The 20,454-nt window shown below is 41.7% G+C and overlaps 1 protein-coding gene across 5 annotated transcripts in view; it reads left to right on the top strand.

Moving 5' to 3' along the window:
• Positions 1–20,454, top strand: part of LOC118802288 (cGMP-dependent 3',5'-cyclic phosphodiesterase) — a 259,355-nt gene that overhangs the window by 230,834 nt on the left and 8,067 nt on the right. For 4 of the 5 annotated variants that reach the window (XM_036562782.1, XM_036562785.1, XM_036562780.1 and 1 more), the window contains 14 exons: positions 425–536; positions 2,035–2,074; positions 3,348–3,411; positions 5,572–5,653; positions 6,595–6,769; positions 8,563–8,675; positions 10,967–11,167; positions 12,231–12,301; positions 15,840–15,962; positions 16,049–16,136; positions 17,778–17,825; positions 19,635–19,709; positions 20,041–20,140; positions 20,231–20,343. In XM_036562782.1, the coding sequence (XP_036418675.1) occupies positions 425–536; positions 2,035–2,074; positions 3,348–3,411; positions 5,572–5,653; positions 6,595–6,769; positions 8,563–8,675; positions 10,967–11,167; positions 12,231–12,301; positions 15,840–15,962; positions 16,049–16,136; positions 17,778–17,825; positions 19,635–19,709; positions 20,041–20,140; positions 20,231–20,343 (1,405 nt within the window). The remainder of the gene's footprint in view (positions 1–424; positions 537–2,034; positions 2,075–3,347; positions 3,412–5,571; positions 5,654–6,594; positions 6,770–8,562; positions 8,676–10,966; positions 11,168–12,230; positions 12,302–15,839; positions 15,963–16,048; positions 16,137–17,777; positions 17,826–19,634; positions 19,710–20,040; positions 20,141–20,230; positions 20,344–20,454) is intronic. The other variant, XM_036562781.1, reaches the window with a different exon arrangement.

Genomic DNA, 20,454 nt, shown 5'->3' with positions numbered 1-20,454 from the left:
GACCATCCTATGAGGACTTTGATTTTGCCTCCATAATTTAACCAAGTATTTAACATCCTCATAAAGACAATGACATTTTTATTTAGAGTTTTAAGTGAAAGTTGGAAAACTTCCAGTCAAATAATAATAATACCATCTGCCCGAGTTTGTAGAAAGTGGGTGGGGCCTCATGAAGTGCCACCGTTACTGTGGCAACATAGCAGGGATGTGATGCAGAGCCAAACTCAAGTGACCCTCATGGCTTGTGTGTGTGTGTGTATGAGAGAGTAAATGTGAAGTGGTGACGCAGGCTGTAATGCACTGGGGTCCGTCTGTGACGCAGTGATGGGAATATGTCATTCCACAGGACTGATCATGTAAGCTTCCTTAAGTTGATGGGTCTCTCTCTCTCTCTCTCTCTCTCTCTCTCCCTCCCTCTCTTCAGGTACACTGCAGCTGATGAGCATTTGATCCAGCACTGTTTCTGTTACACCTCCACAGTGCTGACCAGCACACTGGCCTTCCAGAAGGAGCAGAAACTCAAGTTTGAGTGTCAGGTAGGAAGAAGGGATGGGACGAACGAGTGCAGAGGGAGAGGGAGATTAATTTTAGCTGTCATTCAAGGTCTTTCACTCATCAGTGTTGTAATATTGAGAGAGAGAAAGAGAGAGAGAATGAGAAGGAGAGAAAGTGAAAAAGAGAAAGAGGCACAGAAGGGAAATGAGAGAGACAGAGAGCGAGGGAGAGAGAGAGAGAGAGAGATGGAGGATGAGTAGTGGTCTCTCAGGTAACCAAAGTGCTGAGCAGTGAGGTCATGACCTTCTGGAATCTCCCCTGAGAACCGCTGAGTGCTCTTCATCATCCTGCTCTGTCTGGAGTCCCTACAACACACACACACACACACACACACACACACACACACACAGAGTACGTACTTATTTTGCTCTTTACAAGCATTTATTTTACAGAAACTGCACTTTTTCCCTTTTTTTCAGTGAAAGCTAAAAGAGCAGAAGCTCTTTCTCTCTGAAAGGTTAAAGTTAAACTAAAGGCGATATTGGCTCAGTATTAGACACAGCAGTGCTGCTGGAGTTTTAAACACTGTGTCCACTCACTGTCCACTCTATTAGACACTCCTACCTTGTCAGTCCACCTTGTAGATGTAAAGTCAGAGACGATAGCTCATCTGCTGCTGCACAGTTTGTGTTGGTCATCCTCTAGTCCTTCATCAGTGGTCACAGGACGCTGTTGGCTGGATATTTTTGGTTGGTGGACGATTCTCAGTCCAGCAGTGACACGGAGGTGTTTAAAAACTCCAGCAGCACTGCTGTGTCTGATCTCCTGCACTCCTTTACTCTGAAGCCATGCTATTGTAAAGTTCAGAATGTGGCTTGGCAATGTCCTTGAAAAAGACGTCATCTAGATGGCAGCAGATGTTGCTCCAAAATGCGTATGTGCCCCTCAGCATTAATCAGATGTGCTAGTTACCCACTAACACACTCCCATACCATGACAGACACTGGCTTTTTGCTGGTAAAATTAAGGATGGTCCTTTTCTTTTTTGGCCCAGAGAACACAACGTCCATTATTCCCAAAAAATAGTTGGACTCACCTTATCACAGCACTCATTTCCAATTTTGCCTCAGTCCATCTCAGATGTGCTTTAGCCCAGAGAAGTCGGCGGCGTTTCTTGATGTTGTTGATATTTGGCTTCCGCTTTGTGCAGTAGAGTCCTAACTTGCATTTGTAGAAGCATCAACAAACTGTGTTTACTGACAGGGATATCCAAAGTATTCATAAGCCCATGTGATTATATTTATCACAGAAACATGTCAGTTTTTAATGCAGTGCTGTCTGAGTGATTGAGGGTCATGGCCATTCAATTTACACACATAGATTCACATGATTTTCACAAAGTGAATCCAGTTTCTAATTTTTTCACCCACATCCACAAGAAAACAACAGGGACTGCATGTTTCATAAATCATCACAAATAAATAATCCAGGCATTATTATAGTTGTTTATGAATTGTTTGTGTGTGCTTTTTTGTGCAGGCTCTACTTCAAGTGGCTAAAAACCTCTTCACACACCTTGGTGAGTTGTTTGCAATTTTGTTTTATTTGCTCAGTTTAACATATTGGAAAATATAATTTATAATCATAAAATATAAAACATGGTAGTAAATGTAATAGCAAATTTACGTATGTCAATATGTTCATTCAACATTTTTACAGTAAGAATTTCAATTATTCTAAAGATATATAAATATATGAAACTCTTACTGCTGAAATAAATGCTTTCAAATAATGTGCCTAAGACTTTTGCACAGTATTGTATGTGTATACATAATATGTAAAATTATACACAATACTATGTAGTGTAATGTGTGATATGTAATATCAGTTCACTACACAAACTACTACTACAACTACAGTTATGTGAAGTTAGAGTCAGTAAGATAACATGCATTATGTATGTCAAAGTCACTTATTTTCATATTAAATAATTTAATAAATAGATGCCAAATATCACATTATTTTTCATTAGATCCTTTATCCAAATTTTTGTTTGTAGTGCATCATAAAAGTTTAAAAAATAAAGTTTATTTACGCATTTATTCCTTCCACAGTCTAAACATTTCAGATGGTATGACCACTGTGCAACCATATATGCAGATTGTAAAAAGATGTGAAATCTTTTAAAAAAGGTAATTTAGTCATATAATTCTGAATAAAATTATTTTGAGTAACTTTATTCTCACAAACTTCAAAATCGAAACTTGTTGAAAAATAGGACAGCTGTAAAAGTAATCAACTCATTGCAAAAACTTTTTTTTCTACAAAATATTACACAGCACAAATGACAACAAAGGACTTTTATTCTGACAAGCTTTCAAGAAATAATAAGTAGCATATTGCATCATACAGGACCCCCCGAGTGGCCATAATAATGTCTTAGGAACACCTGAGATTCCGAAGCAACAGCCAAGCAACACCTGAGCAACCACCTGGAGTACCATAACAATAGCCTAGCAAAACCTTAGCAGTCACCTGGGATTCCACAGCAGCAACTTAGCAACCACCTGGGATAACCCAGCAACAGAATAGCAACACCTAGACAACCCACTTGGATTCCATAGCAGTGGCTTAGCAACACATTTGCAACCACGTGGGATTTCATTGCAATGAACTTGCTGTTGAAATCTAGCTTTTACAAGGATCTACTTCAGTTTAAAAGCCCAAATCTGAATATATATCCCATAAAACTGGTGTCAGACCAGAGGCAGTATATAGGCTGACCATGCTTAGCTGGACAATAGCATGGGCTGTGACCAGTGCTGACTCCCTCTCTCTCTCTCTTTTCTCAGATGATGTGTCTGTTCTACTGCAGGAAATCATTGTGGAGGCCAGGAACCTGAGCAATGCTGAGATGTGAGTTTAGGCTTCCTTACACAGCACAATAGAGACATAAGTCTGTCTATCATTGCGGGGAGTATTTTATTTTAATGGGGCCGTCAACATGATGGCATAGTTCAAGTAGAGTCATGACAACATAAACAACTACACAGCGGCAGGGTTATGGTTACAGTGGTTAATGTTACATTAAAGTGCCAATGTTATATTAGGTGCCAGCGTTAGTGGCTAGTGCGAGTAGATATTAGGCCAACACAACATATACACAGTTGTATTGTGTACGACTGGCCCGAATAATTTGAATACCCAAGTGTTTGTTTGTTACGCTGGAAGTTGTGTCTTTAAGCCACAAAAAAATGTTGCCTAAACTAAATAAAGTTAATTTAATTTCAATGCATTTATCAACAAAGGCTTTTAGATAGAACATGAATTGTTAATATATGGAAAATGTTCTAAATAAATAAATTACAGCAGGTTATTATTCAGGCCTGACATTCACATCACCTCCGAGTGCAAAAAAGTGCACAGCTTTCTACACAGTAATCGAAGCAAAAATAACTAAGACACCCAGGAAATCATGTGTGGGAACGCTTCAAATTATTAGACGACAAGAAAAATGCTCAGTGCAAAATTTGTGGTACGAGGTTAGTATACTTAGTGACCCTTATCACACTCTACCACTATCACCGAAATTTTTTGAAACGATGAAAAATGATATTGCCAAAGTACTAAAGTATAACTAAAAATTGATGGAATTCATTACCTTGTGTGACCAACCGTTCCCTGTTGACGTTGTACATCATGGCACATACTGTAGGCTATATACATGATTTTTTACATTTATTAGGTAAGTTTATACGTAATTTTAGAAGGCTTATTTTAGGTAAATTGTTTTTTATTAATTCTCAGCTTTTGTCAGAGTTTGGTTTTGGTTTTTGACGGATTATGGCCTGAATTTGTTTTTCTGATTTCTGCTAGGAATTTTCTTTACAGTGCATCATCAAGTCTCTGATTCTCAGAGTTTTTTGACTTGATTCGGACTTGCGCATCAGAGTCTTGAGACTTGAGGCTTGACTCAGCCTTGCACATCAGAGTTTTGCAACTTGACTCAGACTTGCGCATCAGAATCTTGAGACTTGACTCAGACTTGCACGTCAGAGTCTTGAGACATGACTCGGACTTGCATCTCAGAGTCTTGAGACTTGATTCAGTCTTGCATCTGAGTCTTGAAACTCGACTCAGTCTTGCATCTCAGAGTCTTTAGACTTGATTCAGTCTTGCATCTGAGTCTTGAAACTCGACTCAGTCTTGCATCTCAGAGTCTTTAGACTTGATTCAGTCTTGCATCTGAGTCTTGAAACTCGACTCAGTCTTGCATCTCAGAGTCTTTAGACTTGATTCAGTCTTGCATCTGGGTCTTGAAACTCGACTCAGTCTTGCATCTCAGAGTCTTTAGACTTGATTCAGTCTTGCATTTGAGTCTTGAAACCTGACTCAGACTTGCTCAGAGTTTTGTGACGACTTGGACTTGCAACTCAAAGTTTTGTCGTTCATTTCTTATTCAAGAGACCGTGTGGGACGAGGCTATGATGAAGGTAAAGTTAGCCTGAATTTCTGTTTCGTTACCTTTTTCCAACAATACAGAGGAAGCATACATCAGCAAATAATCAGCATCATTTCTACTTCTCAGAAGGTAATAGTGATTCATGCCAGAAAAAAAGAAAACAGCCTATTGAACAGAAACAATACCACTAATTCTACATCCTTACTTATGCCGAACCATACCCCTAAAAAGAGAATAAAAGTACAAAGGCTACAAAGAATGTGAATAATTGCACTGGGGTTGCATCTCGATCCACTCCACACTGTAGCCTGTACTTGCCTGGGTGGAAACAGGCCATAAGAGAGCACTTAAGAGGCTATTTAAGTAATTCCTCATGATGATTACGATCTCATAGCCTCATTACTGTTGGATTTGAAGAACACAGTCTTGCCCAGAACTTTGGCCGTGTAGTGGTTTGTAAGGTGTCAGCAAGATCACTGATTGTGTGCTTGTGTTGGAGGGTTTTTTTGTGTGTGGCGGGCAATTAGTGCTGCAATTAATTATTAATTTTGCCTTATCTCTCTCTCTCTCTCTCTCTCTCTATCTCTCTCTCTCTCTCTCTCTCTCTCTCTTAGTTGTTCAGTGTTTCTGCTCGATCGTGTCAGTCATGAACTCGTGGCCAAAGTCTTCGATGGTGGGGTGGTGAACGAAGACGAGGTATGTTTCTATGTATAGCGTGTAAGTATGTGTCAGGTACTCTTGTCCTTTCTTTGAGGCAGTCATCCTGTTACTCGTTATATTTTCATGTTTTCACTACATGGATAACTGAGCAAGAGTGAGCAGAATACATGCTATTATTTTGTTACATGGAATTTTAGTTTCTTAAGACAGTACCTCATACAATGTGTGTTGCAGTGCCTTCCTTAGAAATAAGCAGGGTTGTGCTTGATGATAACGATTTGCGACTTAACTTGACTCGCACTTGCATCTCAGTCTTGAGACTTGACTCGAATTTGCATATCAGAGTCTTGCCCCTTGACTCAGACTTGCATCTCTGAGCCTTGAGACTTGACTTGGATTTACATTTCAGTCTTGAGACTTGAACTTCAGAGTTTTGTGTCTTGACTCAGACTTGTATCTCAGAGTTTTGAGACTCTGACTTGCACCTCAGAGTTGATGACTTGACTCAGACTTGCATCTCAGAGTCTGGTGAGTTGACTCTGCCTTGCATTTCAATCTTGAGACTTGACTCAGACTTCCACATTTGTCTTAAGACTCGACTCGGATTTGCATATCAAAGTCTTGCAGTTTGACTCAGACTTGCATCTTGGAGTCTTGAGAATTGACTCTGACATGCAAGTCTGGTGACTCGACTTACACTTGCACCTCAGAGTCTTGCAATTTGATTTAGACTTGCGTCTCGGAGTACTGAGAATTGACTCTTACTTGAACCTCAGACTCTGGTGACTTGTCTCAGACTTGCATCTCAGAGTTTTGAGAATTTACTCTGGCTTGCACCTCAGAGTCTTGTGACTTGACTCGGAATTCCATATTAGAGTCTTAAAACTTGACTCATACTTGCACCTCACAGTACTGACACTTGATTCTAACTGGGCTGTTCTGGTTGTGACCATGTTTATTTCCTTTCAACTATGCAGAAGGAGTTCCGTATCCCTGCCGATCAGGGCATCGCGGGTCATGTGGCCACCACAGGCAAAATCCTCAACATCAAAGATGCCTACTCCCACCCGCTGTTCTACCGGGGAGTGGACGACAGCACCGGCTTCCGAACCCGAAATATTCTCTGTTTCCCCATCAAAGACGAGAATGGAGGTACTACAGACAGTTCAGACAGGAACGGCTGTATGGAGGCTGCTGCTAGACAGTATGCAAAACAGTGTCAGAAACCACTTAAGTCTGTTTGAGATAACTTAAAAATCCAAAACAGTTTGTGGTAAGGAGGTGATAATTCACTCATGCACTTTTACGATGCTAGTAACCTTCTGTTGCTTGTAAGCTACATTAACCTTGTAGCTTCTTGTATCTCCTCATAGCGTCTCATAGTGCTAAATTAGTGAAGCAAACATGTCTTGGCTGATTTAGGAACACTGTATTTAGGGTAAACGTGTTAATTAGATTTTTCAAAATAAGCCATTATATTCGGTTCATACTGTGGTATGAGTAGATCTGCAATGATGTAATTGTTTTTAACCGCTTGTATGAGTTCTTTAGCGCAGATCTTTGTTTTGCACAGAAAAATCAAGGTCAGTCTTGGACAGGATTATGCTGTTAGTGCCTCGGTTTCTTAGAGGACTTGGCGGACTAGGCCTCAAGTCTTTTCTAGAAAACAGATGCAAATTGACCATTTTGGATGCATCACAAATTACCTACCAGACCACCAGTTTTCGTCAGACATGGCCAAACCTAAAGTGGCCTTAAAAAAAGTGGCAGAAGGCTGTAAACTCAAGATGACGTGTAATTTGGCCAGCCTTCACCAAAACCAATCACAGCAAAACCAAATCAAAGGAGTGAAATAACCAGAAAATGAATGGAACTGACACTCTAATTCTCCCCCAGTCATGCGTGTCTGTGTTTGTTTTGAACATTTTAGGTGCTTTCAGCATTTTGGGTGTGTGTGTGCTTGGGCTGAGTGTTTGGAGTGGATTTAGATGTCCTGTCTGCCTGTTGTAAGTATTTGCAGCTGTTTCTGACTGTATATGTTCTTGTTTTTGTATATTTTCAGTATAAACATGTCCTGACTTTGCAAGATAATCAGAGAAACCAGGACAAACAAAATGGTCCTGACTTTATAAAGTGCTTTTTACATAAGTTCCATGTTTAAGAAAGCTAAGGTGTATGTATGTATAAAGCAAATGGGGCAAATTACTATTATGCATGTGTTTGTATGCATAAATCACATGCCCACTCCAGGTAAGGGGAAAGGACCTGCCCCAGGTGGAGGAGTTTAAGTATCTCGGGGTCTTGTCCACGAGTGATGGGAAGAGGGATCATGAGATCGGCCGCAGGCTGATGAGCTGTGGGTAATGACCGAAAGAATGAGATTGCGAATACATCAGCGGAAATGAGCTTTCTTCGCAGGGTGGTGGGCTACACTCTACTTGATAGGGTTAGAAGCTTGGTTATCTGGGAGGAGCTCAGAGTAGAGCTGCTACCCCCCTCGCATTGAGAGGAGACAGCTGAGGTGGGGCCTCTGATCGGGATGCCCCATGGACGCCTCCCAGTGGGGGTTTACCAGGCACAGCCTACTGAGACGAGACCCCAGGGTTGCCTTAGGACCTGCTGGAGGGGTTATATCTCCAAGTTGGCCTGGGAGCGGCTTGGGGTCCCCTGGAATGAGCTTGAGGAAGTTGCGGGGGACAGGGCTGTCTGGGATTCTCCGCTCTCCCAACTGTTACCGCGACCCTATCTGGGCTTAGCGGTTAAAGATGATGATGATGATGATGATGATATGTGTATATATTAATTCATATAGGTACTTATATATAATACATATGGGACAATTGTGTGTGTGTGTGTGTGTGTGTGTGTGTGTGTGGCGTTGAGAATTCTTTGAATGTGATCACTGCTGACTCAGATTCACATCCCCTCTCTCTCTCTCTGCACAGAAGTTATTGGAGTTGCTGAGCTGGTGAATAAGACGAATGGACCGTGGTTTAACCGCTTTGATGAGGATCTGGCAACCGCTTTCTCTATTTACTGTGGGATCAGCATTGCCCATGTGAGTGGGACAGTAGTACAAATGAAGTAACAGAATCTTTGTGGAATGCTTTTGCCTGCCCAGTAGTGGAGGTCCAAATGATTTTTCAAGGACTTGGCAATGAAAATCGTACACGTCTTTGTTGAGAAGGCTATGACTTAAAAATCTACTGAACCTTATCCAACCACAAGAGGGTGCTGTTCTCAAAATTTAATTTTGCCATCTACTGAGAGACAAGTGGGCAGCATAGAGAACGTTGCTTTAAAAGTGCAGATAATGTAACCAATTAAAGCGTGTTCATTTCTTTTGATCTCAAAGGGCCTCGATTAGCAAATGGAAATTAAAAGCAGTGAGTTTTAGGAAGGATTATTTATTTCAAAATGACATGAAATAGAAAGTATGAAATAATTCTAATATTGACTGTGAGGATGTCAATTTAATTGCAAATATTAAAATCTTAATTGTCCTACAGATTTAAAGATGATCATGAACCAAAGATTAATAAATCCTAAACAATATTTTAGAAAAAATAAAATGTCAAGCCCGATCAGGACCATGTGGGCGCACAGTGATTGGCAGTGGTAAAGATATTGAAACATAAACAAAACCACTGCAGCAGGCGTTTTTGGCTATTTAAAGCTTTTATTTTCTGGCAGGAATTGGACTTCGAATGTGAAGACTATGTTTGAGATATTTTTTGAGGTCCAGCAAGAAGGAATGTTAAGTGTTAGTCTATGTAATTTAATGATAAACTGAACAAGCCATAACTAAACACAAAGCATTTTGCTTAGAGAGCTTGAAGTGTAAGGTATACTCTGAAAAACCAAGGCATTATGACCACCTGCTGTGGGTAGTTCATGTCGCACCAAAACAGCTCTGACTTGCCGAGGCCTGGACTCTACAAATCCTTGGAAGATGCCATGTGGTATCTGGCACCAATACGCCCAGCGGCAGGTCATGCAACTTGCAAGGTGGAGCCGCTTCACATCAGACTTGTTTTTCCAACACATCCCACAGAGGCTCAATCAGATTGAGATCTGGGGAATCTGGAGGCCAGGGCAACACCTTGAACTCTTCGTCATGTTCCTCAAACCATTCCTGATTAATGTGTCCAGTATGGTAGGGCGCATTATCTTGCTGAAAGAGGTCACTCTCATCGGGGAATATCATTGCTGTTAAGGCGTGTACCTGGTCTGCAACAGTGTTTGGACAGGTGGCGTGAATGCCTGGATCCATCGTTTCCCTGCAGAGCATTGCCCAAACCATCACACTCTTCCACTGGCTTGTCTTACTCCCACAGTGCATCCCGGTACCCTCACTTCTCTAGGTAAACAAGGCACATGACGGCCATCAATGTGATTTAAAAGAAAAAGGGGGTCATTTGACCAGGCGACCTTCTTCCATTGCTTCAAGGTCCAGTTCTGACACCTGCATACCCATTTTAGATCCTTTTTACTCTGGGCAGGGGTTAGTGTGGGCATTCTGACCGATCTGTGGCTATGCAGACCCAGGCGCAGCAGGTTGTGATGCACTGCCTTCGTTGCATCGATGAACTGATGCATTGATGAGCCTTGGGCACTCAACACCCTGCCACTGGTTCGTGGTTTGTTCCTCCTCAAACCACTGTCAGTAGGTACTCACCACTCCTGACAGGAAGCATCCCACAGCCTTGCTGCCAGAGATGCTCCGACCCATTTGTCCAGCCACAAAATTTGGTCCGTGTCAAGGTGGCTCAGGTCTTCACGCCTGCCTACAAGAACAGACTATTTGTTTACCATCCAATATATTCCACACCTAGATATGCTCCATTTTCACAAGATATTCATCTGTAAATGGTCATAATATTTTGACACACTGATGTATGTTCATGTGACCACATGTTAATCATGCCAGATATAATTAGAATCTAAATTAGGTCTAAATCTTACAACATGGCTTGAAACGCAATGTGTCTTTGTGCACTGAAGATGCATGAATGATGAATGTTGTGTGGCTTACCGAAAAGCAATAAAACATTTTTTTTCAATTACGACACAAAAAATTTAGCCTAAATTAAATGCATTGCTCTACATTAGATTATATTTAGCATAAATAGCATATGTATGTTTCAGCTGGAGAAAAAACTCTGGCCATGCGATGTGTCGAATAAAACAAGTACATCTGAAGAACAGTAGGGAACTTCCAGCTCATGCTTGGTCTGTGTGTTATGTATTGAAATAATGAAACCTTATTAATGAATTATAATTAACCTAAAAACAGCTCGTTTAGAGTTCTAAGCAAAGACATTGACTGTATTCTGTTTGGTTTTTTAGTCCCTGCTGTATAAGAAAGTGCATGAGGCGCAGTTCCGCAGCCACCTGGCCAATGAGATGATGATGTACCACATGAAAGTGTCTGAGGAGGAGGTGACCAAACTGCTGACTAGTGGTATCGAGTCAGTCGAGAAGATTCACCCCAGCTTTGCCGAGTTCACCTACACACCACGCTCTCTACCAGATGACAGCACACCAATGGTCAGTCTGTGTGTTTGGGGCCCTACATTCAGATCTTTGTGGGCAGTAAATGTCCCCAGATTGATGGGAAAACCAAAAAAAAGTGTGACATTGTGGGAACCTATTTTCCAACCAGCTGATAAATACTGGTTTTCGACAAGAACATTGTAGTCAAAATCCTGTTTGTAAGGCAAAGCAGTCAACAAAATCAGATTTATCACTATTTTATGATAAACATTGTATTTAAAACTCATGTAGGTTTGCTGGTGGTTTTGTATAATAAGACATAAATCTATCTTTGCATTGTAGAAATTGAAACCCCTGGTTCCTATGACCACCACTGTTAGGAGAGTTTCTCAACAATGAACCATTTTACATCAAACCAATGACCTTGTTTACATCTTAATGACTGAATTGTGCAGACATTGTTAAAAAACGGTGCCTTTAACACACATAAAAGTAGCATTTAATGTCATTTGTTACGTTATGTAATATTCTTAAGCATAGCATTGCAACCCTCAGCCTTAGCTGTTTGACACAATTCATGATTTTGTATCCTTTTTGTGTTTTCTCTCAGTACAATACCCAGCACGCATTGCAAATCTTTCCCAAAGCAATAAGGAAATGCATAGGCATAGAGGCAAATAAAAATATAGACATGATATTCAGCCACCTAGCAGTAACATTAGCGGTCTGGCTTCCTTATGCATTGCAAACAGCCTGCCTGATGAATCCATCTCACCAAAGCAGAAGGTTCCTCCCACCTTCAAGATACATCATTAGAAGGGCGTTTTCTTAGTCTTCAAAAACAATCAGGACTACTGTGGGACCACTGTAGGACCGGAGTAGGCTCACTACATTCACTACAAATACATGAAATACTTGTTCATTATAGCTAGAGTGTCCCTTTAATGTAGATGTTAATGGCTTAACAGGACCAAAAAATGCACGTCTTTTTTAAAGAATGAAGGAAATAATGTAGTTCTTTAAATGAACTCTATAGTAGCCAATAGCCAATTGAACACTTTGAATGTAAAATGTTTCATGTTTTGTTCTCTCTCCCTCTCTCTTGTTCTATTTATAGGGTATTCTGAGCATGTTTGAAGATATGGGCTTTATAAACACCTACAAGATTGACCTGCATACTCTGGCCAGGTATTTCTCCCAGTTTGCATTGCGGATTTCACCAAAAAAAGTTACACATGCCTACAACAAAGTATCAAAATATATCACTTTACAAAGAATTTCAGTGGTAATGAGAATTAAATGTGGATAAAGCTGCAGTGTAGCGCCACTCAGGCCGCTGGCCCAGGAGCTATATTGTCACTCAAGTGGCCAGCCCAGGTAGCCACATAGCTGCATTGTGGTATTGCTCAGGAAGCCTCATAGATGCACTGTAGTGTTGCTCAAGTGGGTGGCCCAGGAAGGCTTGTAGATGCAATGTACCTTCGCTCAAGTGGCCGTCCTGAGAACCTTGTAGCTGCCGTGTAGTTTCACTCAGGCGGCTCAGGGCCCAGGAAGCCCTGTAGCTGCAATGTAGGGTTGCTCAAGCAGCCAGCAGAGGGAGCAATGTAGCTGTGGTGTAGCAGTGCTCAGACGGCCAGCCTGGGAAGCCTCATAGCTAGTTTGTAGTGTCGTTCAAGCAGCACACCCGGGAAGCCTCGGAGCTGTGGTGTAGCAGTGCTCAGACGGCCAGCCTGGGAAGCCTCATAGCTAGTTTGTAGTGTCGCTCAGGCAGCACACCTGGGAAGCCTCGGAGCTGTGGTGTAGCAGTGCTGAAGCCTTGTGGCTGCTTTGTAGGGTGACTCAAGCAGCCGTCCCAGGAAGCCCTGTAGCTGTGGCATAGCATTGATCAAGCAGCTGGCCTGAGAATCCATGTAGTTGTGGTGCAGTGTTGCTCAAGTGGCCAGCCCAGGAAGCCCTTTAGCTGTAGTGTATTGTCGCCCAAGTGACAAGCCCAGGTAGCCACAAAGCTGCATTGTGTTATTGCTCAAGAAGCCCACCCAGGGAGCCGCACTGAAGTGTTGCTCAAGTGGCTGCCCCAGGAAGCCTAGTAGATGCGATGAAGCTTTGCTCAAGTGGCTGTCCTGAGAACTCTTGTAACTGCGGTGTAGTTTTACTCAGGCAGCTGGTCCAGGGAGCCTCATAGCTGGGATCTAGTATCACTCGTGTGGCCAGCCTAGGAAGCCTTGTAGCTGCGGAGCATCACTGCTCAGATGGCCAGCAAGGGAAGCCTCAAAGCTGTGATGTAGCAGCACTTAGGTGGCCGGCCTATGAAGCCTTGTGGCTGTATTGTGGTGTGACTCAAGCAGCCATCCTGTCTCTGAAGTAGCCTGCCCAGAAGGCCTCATAGCTGTGGTGTAGTGTTGCTCAGGTGGGCAGCCTAGGAAGCTTCATAGCTGTGGTGTATCATTGCCCAAACATACACACAAATAAAACAAAACAGTCAAAGACAGTTGAGGCATGTTGATGCATTTCGTATATATCGAGAAAATTTCTTAAGTATCATGATATTATATTTCTTAACATGTTTTTGAGATCAGTTTACTTTACTACCACCTGTCCCTCGTCTCTTCTCCGTCTCTTTTGAAATGTTTATCTGACTGTGTTCCTGTGGCAATCTCGACAGCGTGTTCCCTTTAAACATTAATGATGTCCTTCCTTGCCCTGATCTCTTCTTTATCACACTCTCTCTCTTCTACATTTCTCTAATCCCTCTCCCTCGCTGTCGGCCAGTTCAGCGGTCAGCCTGAGTGAAGGCGCTCTCCGGCCTTATTTATTAATGATATGTTGTTACCTGGCAACTGCTTGTAGGCTCCAGCACCTCATGGTCCGGCGTCAGAGGAAGCGGTGTTCTCATAGCCGCAAACACTTAGCCTGATAGAGCCGGAGTGGAGTTAGTCATTTGAATAATTGAGCAGGTTTCACTGCATCCCTCTGGAGAACTCCTGCAGGACATGAGGGGGGGGGAGATATGGCCCGGAAAGGGCCAGAGCTGTGTTCCGGAAATTAACCTGTGGTTGACTAAGGCTTAACTAATAATGCAAACCACATTCAGCTAATCACATCTAGGAGTTTCAAAGGTGCAGCAAATAGTAGAGCCACCAACAGCATTGCTCAAGTGCTCAGCACAGGAACTCATGTATCTGCAGTGTAGCATCACTTAAGTGCCCAGCCCAGGAAGCCTAATTGGTGTAGTGCTGCTCAAGGGGCCAGCCTGAGAAGCCTTGTAGCTGCGGTGTAGCAGCCAGCCCAGGAAGCCACATAACTATGGCTCAGTGGGAATCCCTGTGGTGTCAACAAATCCTGAATGCTGGTGTAGCCACTGAGCTATATGCTAATAAATATAACGAAGCTAATGTTAGTGTAGCTCTTACCTCAGTTGTTGAACTACATGTTTTCTTTATCAAAGATGCTATTCAGTTGAAGAATGCCAGAAAAAAGAAGCCCAACAGAGGTGAGGTATCTAGATAGTCAGGTGGCTAACATACCTTATCTGACGAGTCACTTCTGTTGCTTGAGTAATCCGTTCTCTCCGTTATAGTGCTAATTTAAAGACACCACAGTTGGATGGTTGCAGTAAGTTATTCTGGTTTAACAAGTTTCCTAGCAGTAACGCTAGCTACCTTTCTGCACTTGTCAGCTAGCGAAAACATTTCAAACTGCTTAAACCATCCACACCAAAGCAGCTGTAACTTTTCAAAAGTTTCTCCCACCTTACATTATCAGAAGAGGGGTTTCCTATTCTTTGAAATGGAAAATCTCTCTCTATAGCAGGGGTTGGCAACATAGCAGAATTAGTTTTTTAGGTCAAAAATAAAATAATCCTACTTGGCAGTAAAATAAAGCTCTGCTGATCGTTCAACACAGTTTAACAATAAATCGTCTTAAACGTTGGAATTACTGTAGAACTCCTAATTCACCCTTTAACCCTGAAGGTTGGTGCGCAGATTGCTGATCATAGCAGTGCCAATAATCTGACCTAGCTAGCATCTAACGAAAAGGTGAGAGAGATTTAAGATGAACATTGATAATTTGGAGACAAATGGACTTATTTGCGTTTATAACCACTCCAGATGGTTTTCTGCTACATTTAATCTGAAGCAAGAAACTGTCAAACATTAAAAGTCATGAGGATGAAGTCAGTTTCTCATTCGCCAGCTTCTTGTTTGAATTTTCCAGTTCCACCTTAAGTAGTGCAGCAGTTCTCACACCTCAGGCACCATTTAAGTTGGAACGGTAGAATTCGAATAAGAAGCTGGCGAGCGAGAAATGACTTCAGCCTCGTAAAAAGTCGAACATTGAGAGACATTTCACAAGAAACTATTCCTCTTTTGAGGAAAATTTTCCTGCTGGAGATGCAAGAAAAGCAGCTGTAGCTGAGCTAAAGCTTAACGCAGAGCAAAGTGCGTCTGTGTTTTTGTTTATATTATAGTTTTAGTCTATACTAGTACATCAGCACATACTGAGACAGATTTATGGCCAAAATGGTAAAATGGACATAAAACGTTGTGGCTCCCAAGGTGGTTTCATTTTTGTTGAAAGGATAAAATGGCTCTTCTTAACATTTAGGTTGCGACCCCTGGTCTAGAGCATTTGCTGCATGCTGTGGGTTATTTACAATGACTACAATGGTTACATTTTCATTTTGGCATCATATTGATGATACACTGACGTGTGTGTGTTTCCGTAGATTCTGTCTGATGGTGAAGAAGGGCTACAGGGACCCACCCTACCACAACTGGATGCACGCATTCTCCGTTTCACATTTCTGCTACCTGCTCTACAAGAACCTGGAGCTCTCCAACTACCTCGAGTAAAAACATTTTATACCGTTTGAAAAACCTTATTATTGTATTTCCTGCATCTGAGTACAGCTTCAATTTACCTTTTCCTCTGCAGGGACATAGAGATTTTAGCTCTCTTTGTATCCTGCATGTGCCATGATCTGGACCACCGAGGAACAAACAACTCTTTCCAGGTGGCTTCGGTAAGCATAGCCATCCACGGGATCTGCTCAACTAGTCTCACAGGGCCAGACATGGTCTTGTAACAAGAATGCACATATGGGGAGAACTTCTTAAACTTTTGGTGCAGGACTGCGGCTGAAAACTAGGGTAACCCACCTCTAAAGCCCACCCCAAATTCCTCTAGTCTCTCTTTTAACATTTGGAGTACCATCGGTAACACAAGCATCAGAAGCTCACCAGCAAAATGCTGTTGTTAGCTAACGGAACTGTTTTTCCGTGGAAAAGGTAATGATGGTTCTCTGCATGTAACATGTTCTCTGTAGACATAACACACATCTATATGCTCAATTAGAGTTTACTTGGGCTACTTTTCAGTCGTACTAACTTACGTTACATCCATGGGCTAACGATGGCCTCGTTGTCCATCTGGCGATGTTGAGGAGGGAACCATGAGGTGCTGAACATTACACTCAGTTTGTTCCCATTCTAAGTCTACATTTCCACCAACATTTAGCCCAACATTTCTGATGGCTGTCCCTGATGTTCTCGTTATGAGATCATGTCTGGTCTGCGGCTCTTCTAGAGCAGCGTTTGAGTTTTTCAGAGATGGTCCAGCCAAAAAGTAATTTACCACAATTTTCCCTTTACCCCAATTGCTGTAGCCAAGACATGTTCGGTGTCTGAAGTTTCTGATTCTTTAGTCCTGGACGAGGACATTGTAGCTAACAAGTAATGGAATCTGTTAGCACTGCAAACCTGTTAGCATTGTGCTAACTGCATGCATAAATTATCCACACTTGCCTCAAACTAGGTTCAGTTGTAGCAGGGTTTGTTTGTTTGACCTGTATCTTAACCTGGAGTCTGAGTATCTAAACCTGGATTAATCACAGTCTGAGTACCTAAACCTGGATAAATCAAAGTCTGAGTATCTAAACCTGGATTAATCAAAGTCTGAGTATCTAAACCTGGATTATTTACAGTCTGAGTATCTTAAACCTGGATTAATCTTAGTCTGAGTATCTTAACCTGGATTAATCACAGTCTGAGTATCTAAATCTGGATTAATCACAGTCTGAGTATCCAAATCCTGGATTAATCACAGTCTGAGTATCTAAACTTGGATTAATCACAGCTTAAGTATCTAAACCTGGATTAATCACAGCCTGAGTATCTAAACCTGGATTAATTACAGTCTGAGTATCTAAACTTGGATTAATCACAGCTTAAGTATCTAAACCTGGATTAATCACAGTCTGAGTACCTAAACCTGGATTAATCACAGTCTAAGTATCTAAACCTGGATTAATCTCAGTCTGAGTGTATAAACATGGACAGATGTTCGTCACATGTAGTACTATTGTCTATTACAGCAGTAGCAGCCACTGTGCAGTCTGAATATTGTAATGATTTAGACAGTTTGCACAATGCAAATTGGGGGCTATAAGCTTCTATTACTTGTTAGCCTCAGAGCTCCTAAAGAAGCAAACTAAAGATGCAGATTACTTTTGAGGTAAGGAGGAAAACTGTAAGTAAGCTAGATGGCTGAACCATCACATTAATAGTGGTCTTAAGTATGTTCAAATGAATTAATCACCTTAAAGAAAGGCATAGAAAGTCAAAGTAAAGCTTTCATGGATGAAAAATGTCTTCTTGTTTTTCAGAAATCTGTTCTGGCAGCTCTTTACAGTTCAGAAGGATCTGTTATGGAGGTAAACACATATACTTATACACATACAAGCTCAGATTCACTGTGTACTGGACTCCGACTGGTGGGGTCAATTAGAATAAAATTGGCTTCCAAATGACAACACACCCCATTAAAATGTATAATGTATGTATTTCCTATGCACTTCTACCATGATAAGTGACCAAACTCTGAAGCTAGCATAGCCTATATGTCTATATGGAATATTAACACTAATACTCATTTCGACAGACATTTGCAGGTGGTATATTAGGAGATAATATCACCTAATATATAAACCCGTTCTGTAGTCATTCTCTAGGTTTGAAATCATATTCCATCTATACTGTAAACAAAACAGCTCTACAATAAGGGTGATTTCTGCTAGCACACTTATGGGATTTCTAATACTATGTGATTGCTGAGCAAATTTTTGGGCCATTGATGTAGTCCAGCTCCTGAAGTGCTAATCAATGGGACAGCTTGCATTTCCCTAAACATTTGGATTGGAAAATCTTCCATGGAATGTTTCAAGATTAACACTTTTAGTTTTTATCCAGAACTTAACAATCAATATTACTACAATACTTGCAGAATTTAAACACAACCGTCATGATCATTCTATTAAATTAAATAAAAACAGCTAAATTGAGGTACAAATGTTGCTATGTAGCTCAAGTGGATGATTGTATGCATGGATCATTACATCATTAGGAACGAATGAAGCTGCATGACTCTGCGATTAACACACACACACACACACACCTGGCTCCAATCTTAAGAAGCTCGAAAAGCTTAATTTGTTGCATCAGGTGTGCTGGATCAGGTTTAGGCTGCAGGAGAAGGAGTGGGCACCTCAAATAGTGAGAAAACGTGTGAAACGTGCAATTATGGAAATAGGCTACAGGTGCACGAACGATTTGACTGGGTTTAGTTTAATAAACGTTTGTTAGAATCGAGTTACTCTGCAAACAAAGTGACTATTTTTACTTGGTTCTTTGAAATATCAACGGTTTGTTCACTGAGGCCTACGCTGTAGTGGTGGATCATTCTCAGCACTGCAGTAACACTGACGTGGTGGTGGTGTGTTAGTGTGTGTTGTGCTGGTGCGAGTGGATCAGACAGCAGTGCTGCTGGAGTTTTTAAACACCCCTGTGTCACTGCTGGACTGAGAACCAAAGATGTCCAGCCAACAGCGTCCTGTAACCACTGACTAGAGGATGACCAGCACAAACTGTGCAGCAGCAGATGAGCTATCATCTCTGACTTTACATCTACAAGGTGGACTGACAAGGTAGGAGTGTCTAATAGAGTGGACAGTGAGTGGACACAGTGATTTAAAAACTCCAGCAGCACTGCTGTGTCTGATCCACTCAGACCAGCACAACACACACTAACACACCACCACCACGTCAGTGTTGCTGCAGTGCTGAGAATGACCCACCACCCAAATAGTACCTGCTCTGTGAGGGTCCATGGGGGTCCTGACTGTTGAAGAACAGGGTAAAAGGGGGCTAACAAAGTATCAGAGAAACAGATGGACTACAGTCTGTAACTGTAGAACTACAGAGTAATCCTATACGGTCAGGGGAGCTGATAAACTGGACAATGGCAGATTAAAGACTTTTTTTGACAACTGACATAAATCCATATGCAGCCTTAATCTAAACAATGTATCGGTTTGCTGATGTTCATGATGTCATTGATGATGTCCATTGCAACAACTCATTCACTGAACTCTGCTGTCCTCTAGTGGCCTTTCTTGCATACAACCTCAGCTCCAACAACATGCTGTTTGTGGATAACTGTATATTTGTGTGTGTTTCTTCAACAGCGGCATCACTTTGCTCAGGCCATCGCCATCCTTAACACACAGGGCTGCAACATCTTTGAGAAGTTCTCCAGAAAGGTATGATGCTCATGAACACAGGCTTTTGGATTTTATCACTGTAAAAAAGATGGTAAAATTACAGTAAATTACTGGCTATTACCTTTACAGTAATATTAACAGTAAATAATAGTAAAGTAACAGCTGTACACTGTGACTCCACACTCACCTGCACCACAAGATTGCTGTGATGTAGCTGCTGTACACTTACAGTAATAAGCTGTAATTAAAAGTCTTTTACACATTTTACACAGTAATTTACCGTAAATGTGTGTATATATATATATATAAAGTGTATATATTAATGGATCATGCTTTTACAATGCAGTGTGTTTTTCACTTTGGTTGACAGGACTATCAGAGGATGCTGGACCTGATGAGGGACATCATTCTGGCCACTGATCTGGCCCACCATCTCCGCATCTTCAAAGACCTGCAGAAGATGGCACAGGGTAAAACAGAGAGAGAGAGAGAGAGAGAGAGAGAGAGAGAGAGAGAGTTTGCACATTATAGATGTTTATCTCTCCTCTGTGTCTCTGTAGTTGGGTATAATCCCAGAAGCCGGACACACCACAGTCTACTCTTGTGCCTGCTGATGACCTCCTGTGACCTCTCAGATCAGACCAAGGGCTGGAAGACCACCAGAAAGATTGCTGTGAGTAACTTTGACCTTTATTAACTCTTCGCTACATAGGCTATGTAAAACATTGGCTATAATTCAGTCTCTTAAGTAAACTGGACAAGAAGATTTTTGCTGCGTTTGCTC

The sequence above is a fragment of the Colossoma macropomum genome, unplaced genomic scaffold (assembly GCF_904425465.1).
Source record: "Colossoma macropomum unplaced genomic scaffold, Colossoma_macropomum, whole genome shotgun sequence".
Classification (NCBI taxonomy): Eukaryota; Metazoa; Chordata; class Actinopteri; order Characiformes; family Serrasalmidae; genus Colossoma; species Colossoma macropomum.
This window is presented reverse-complemented; position numbering and strand designations above follow the sequence as displayed.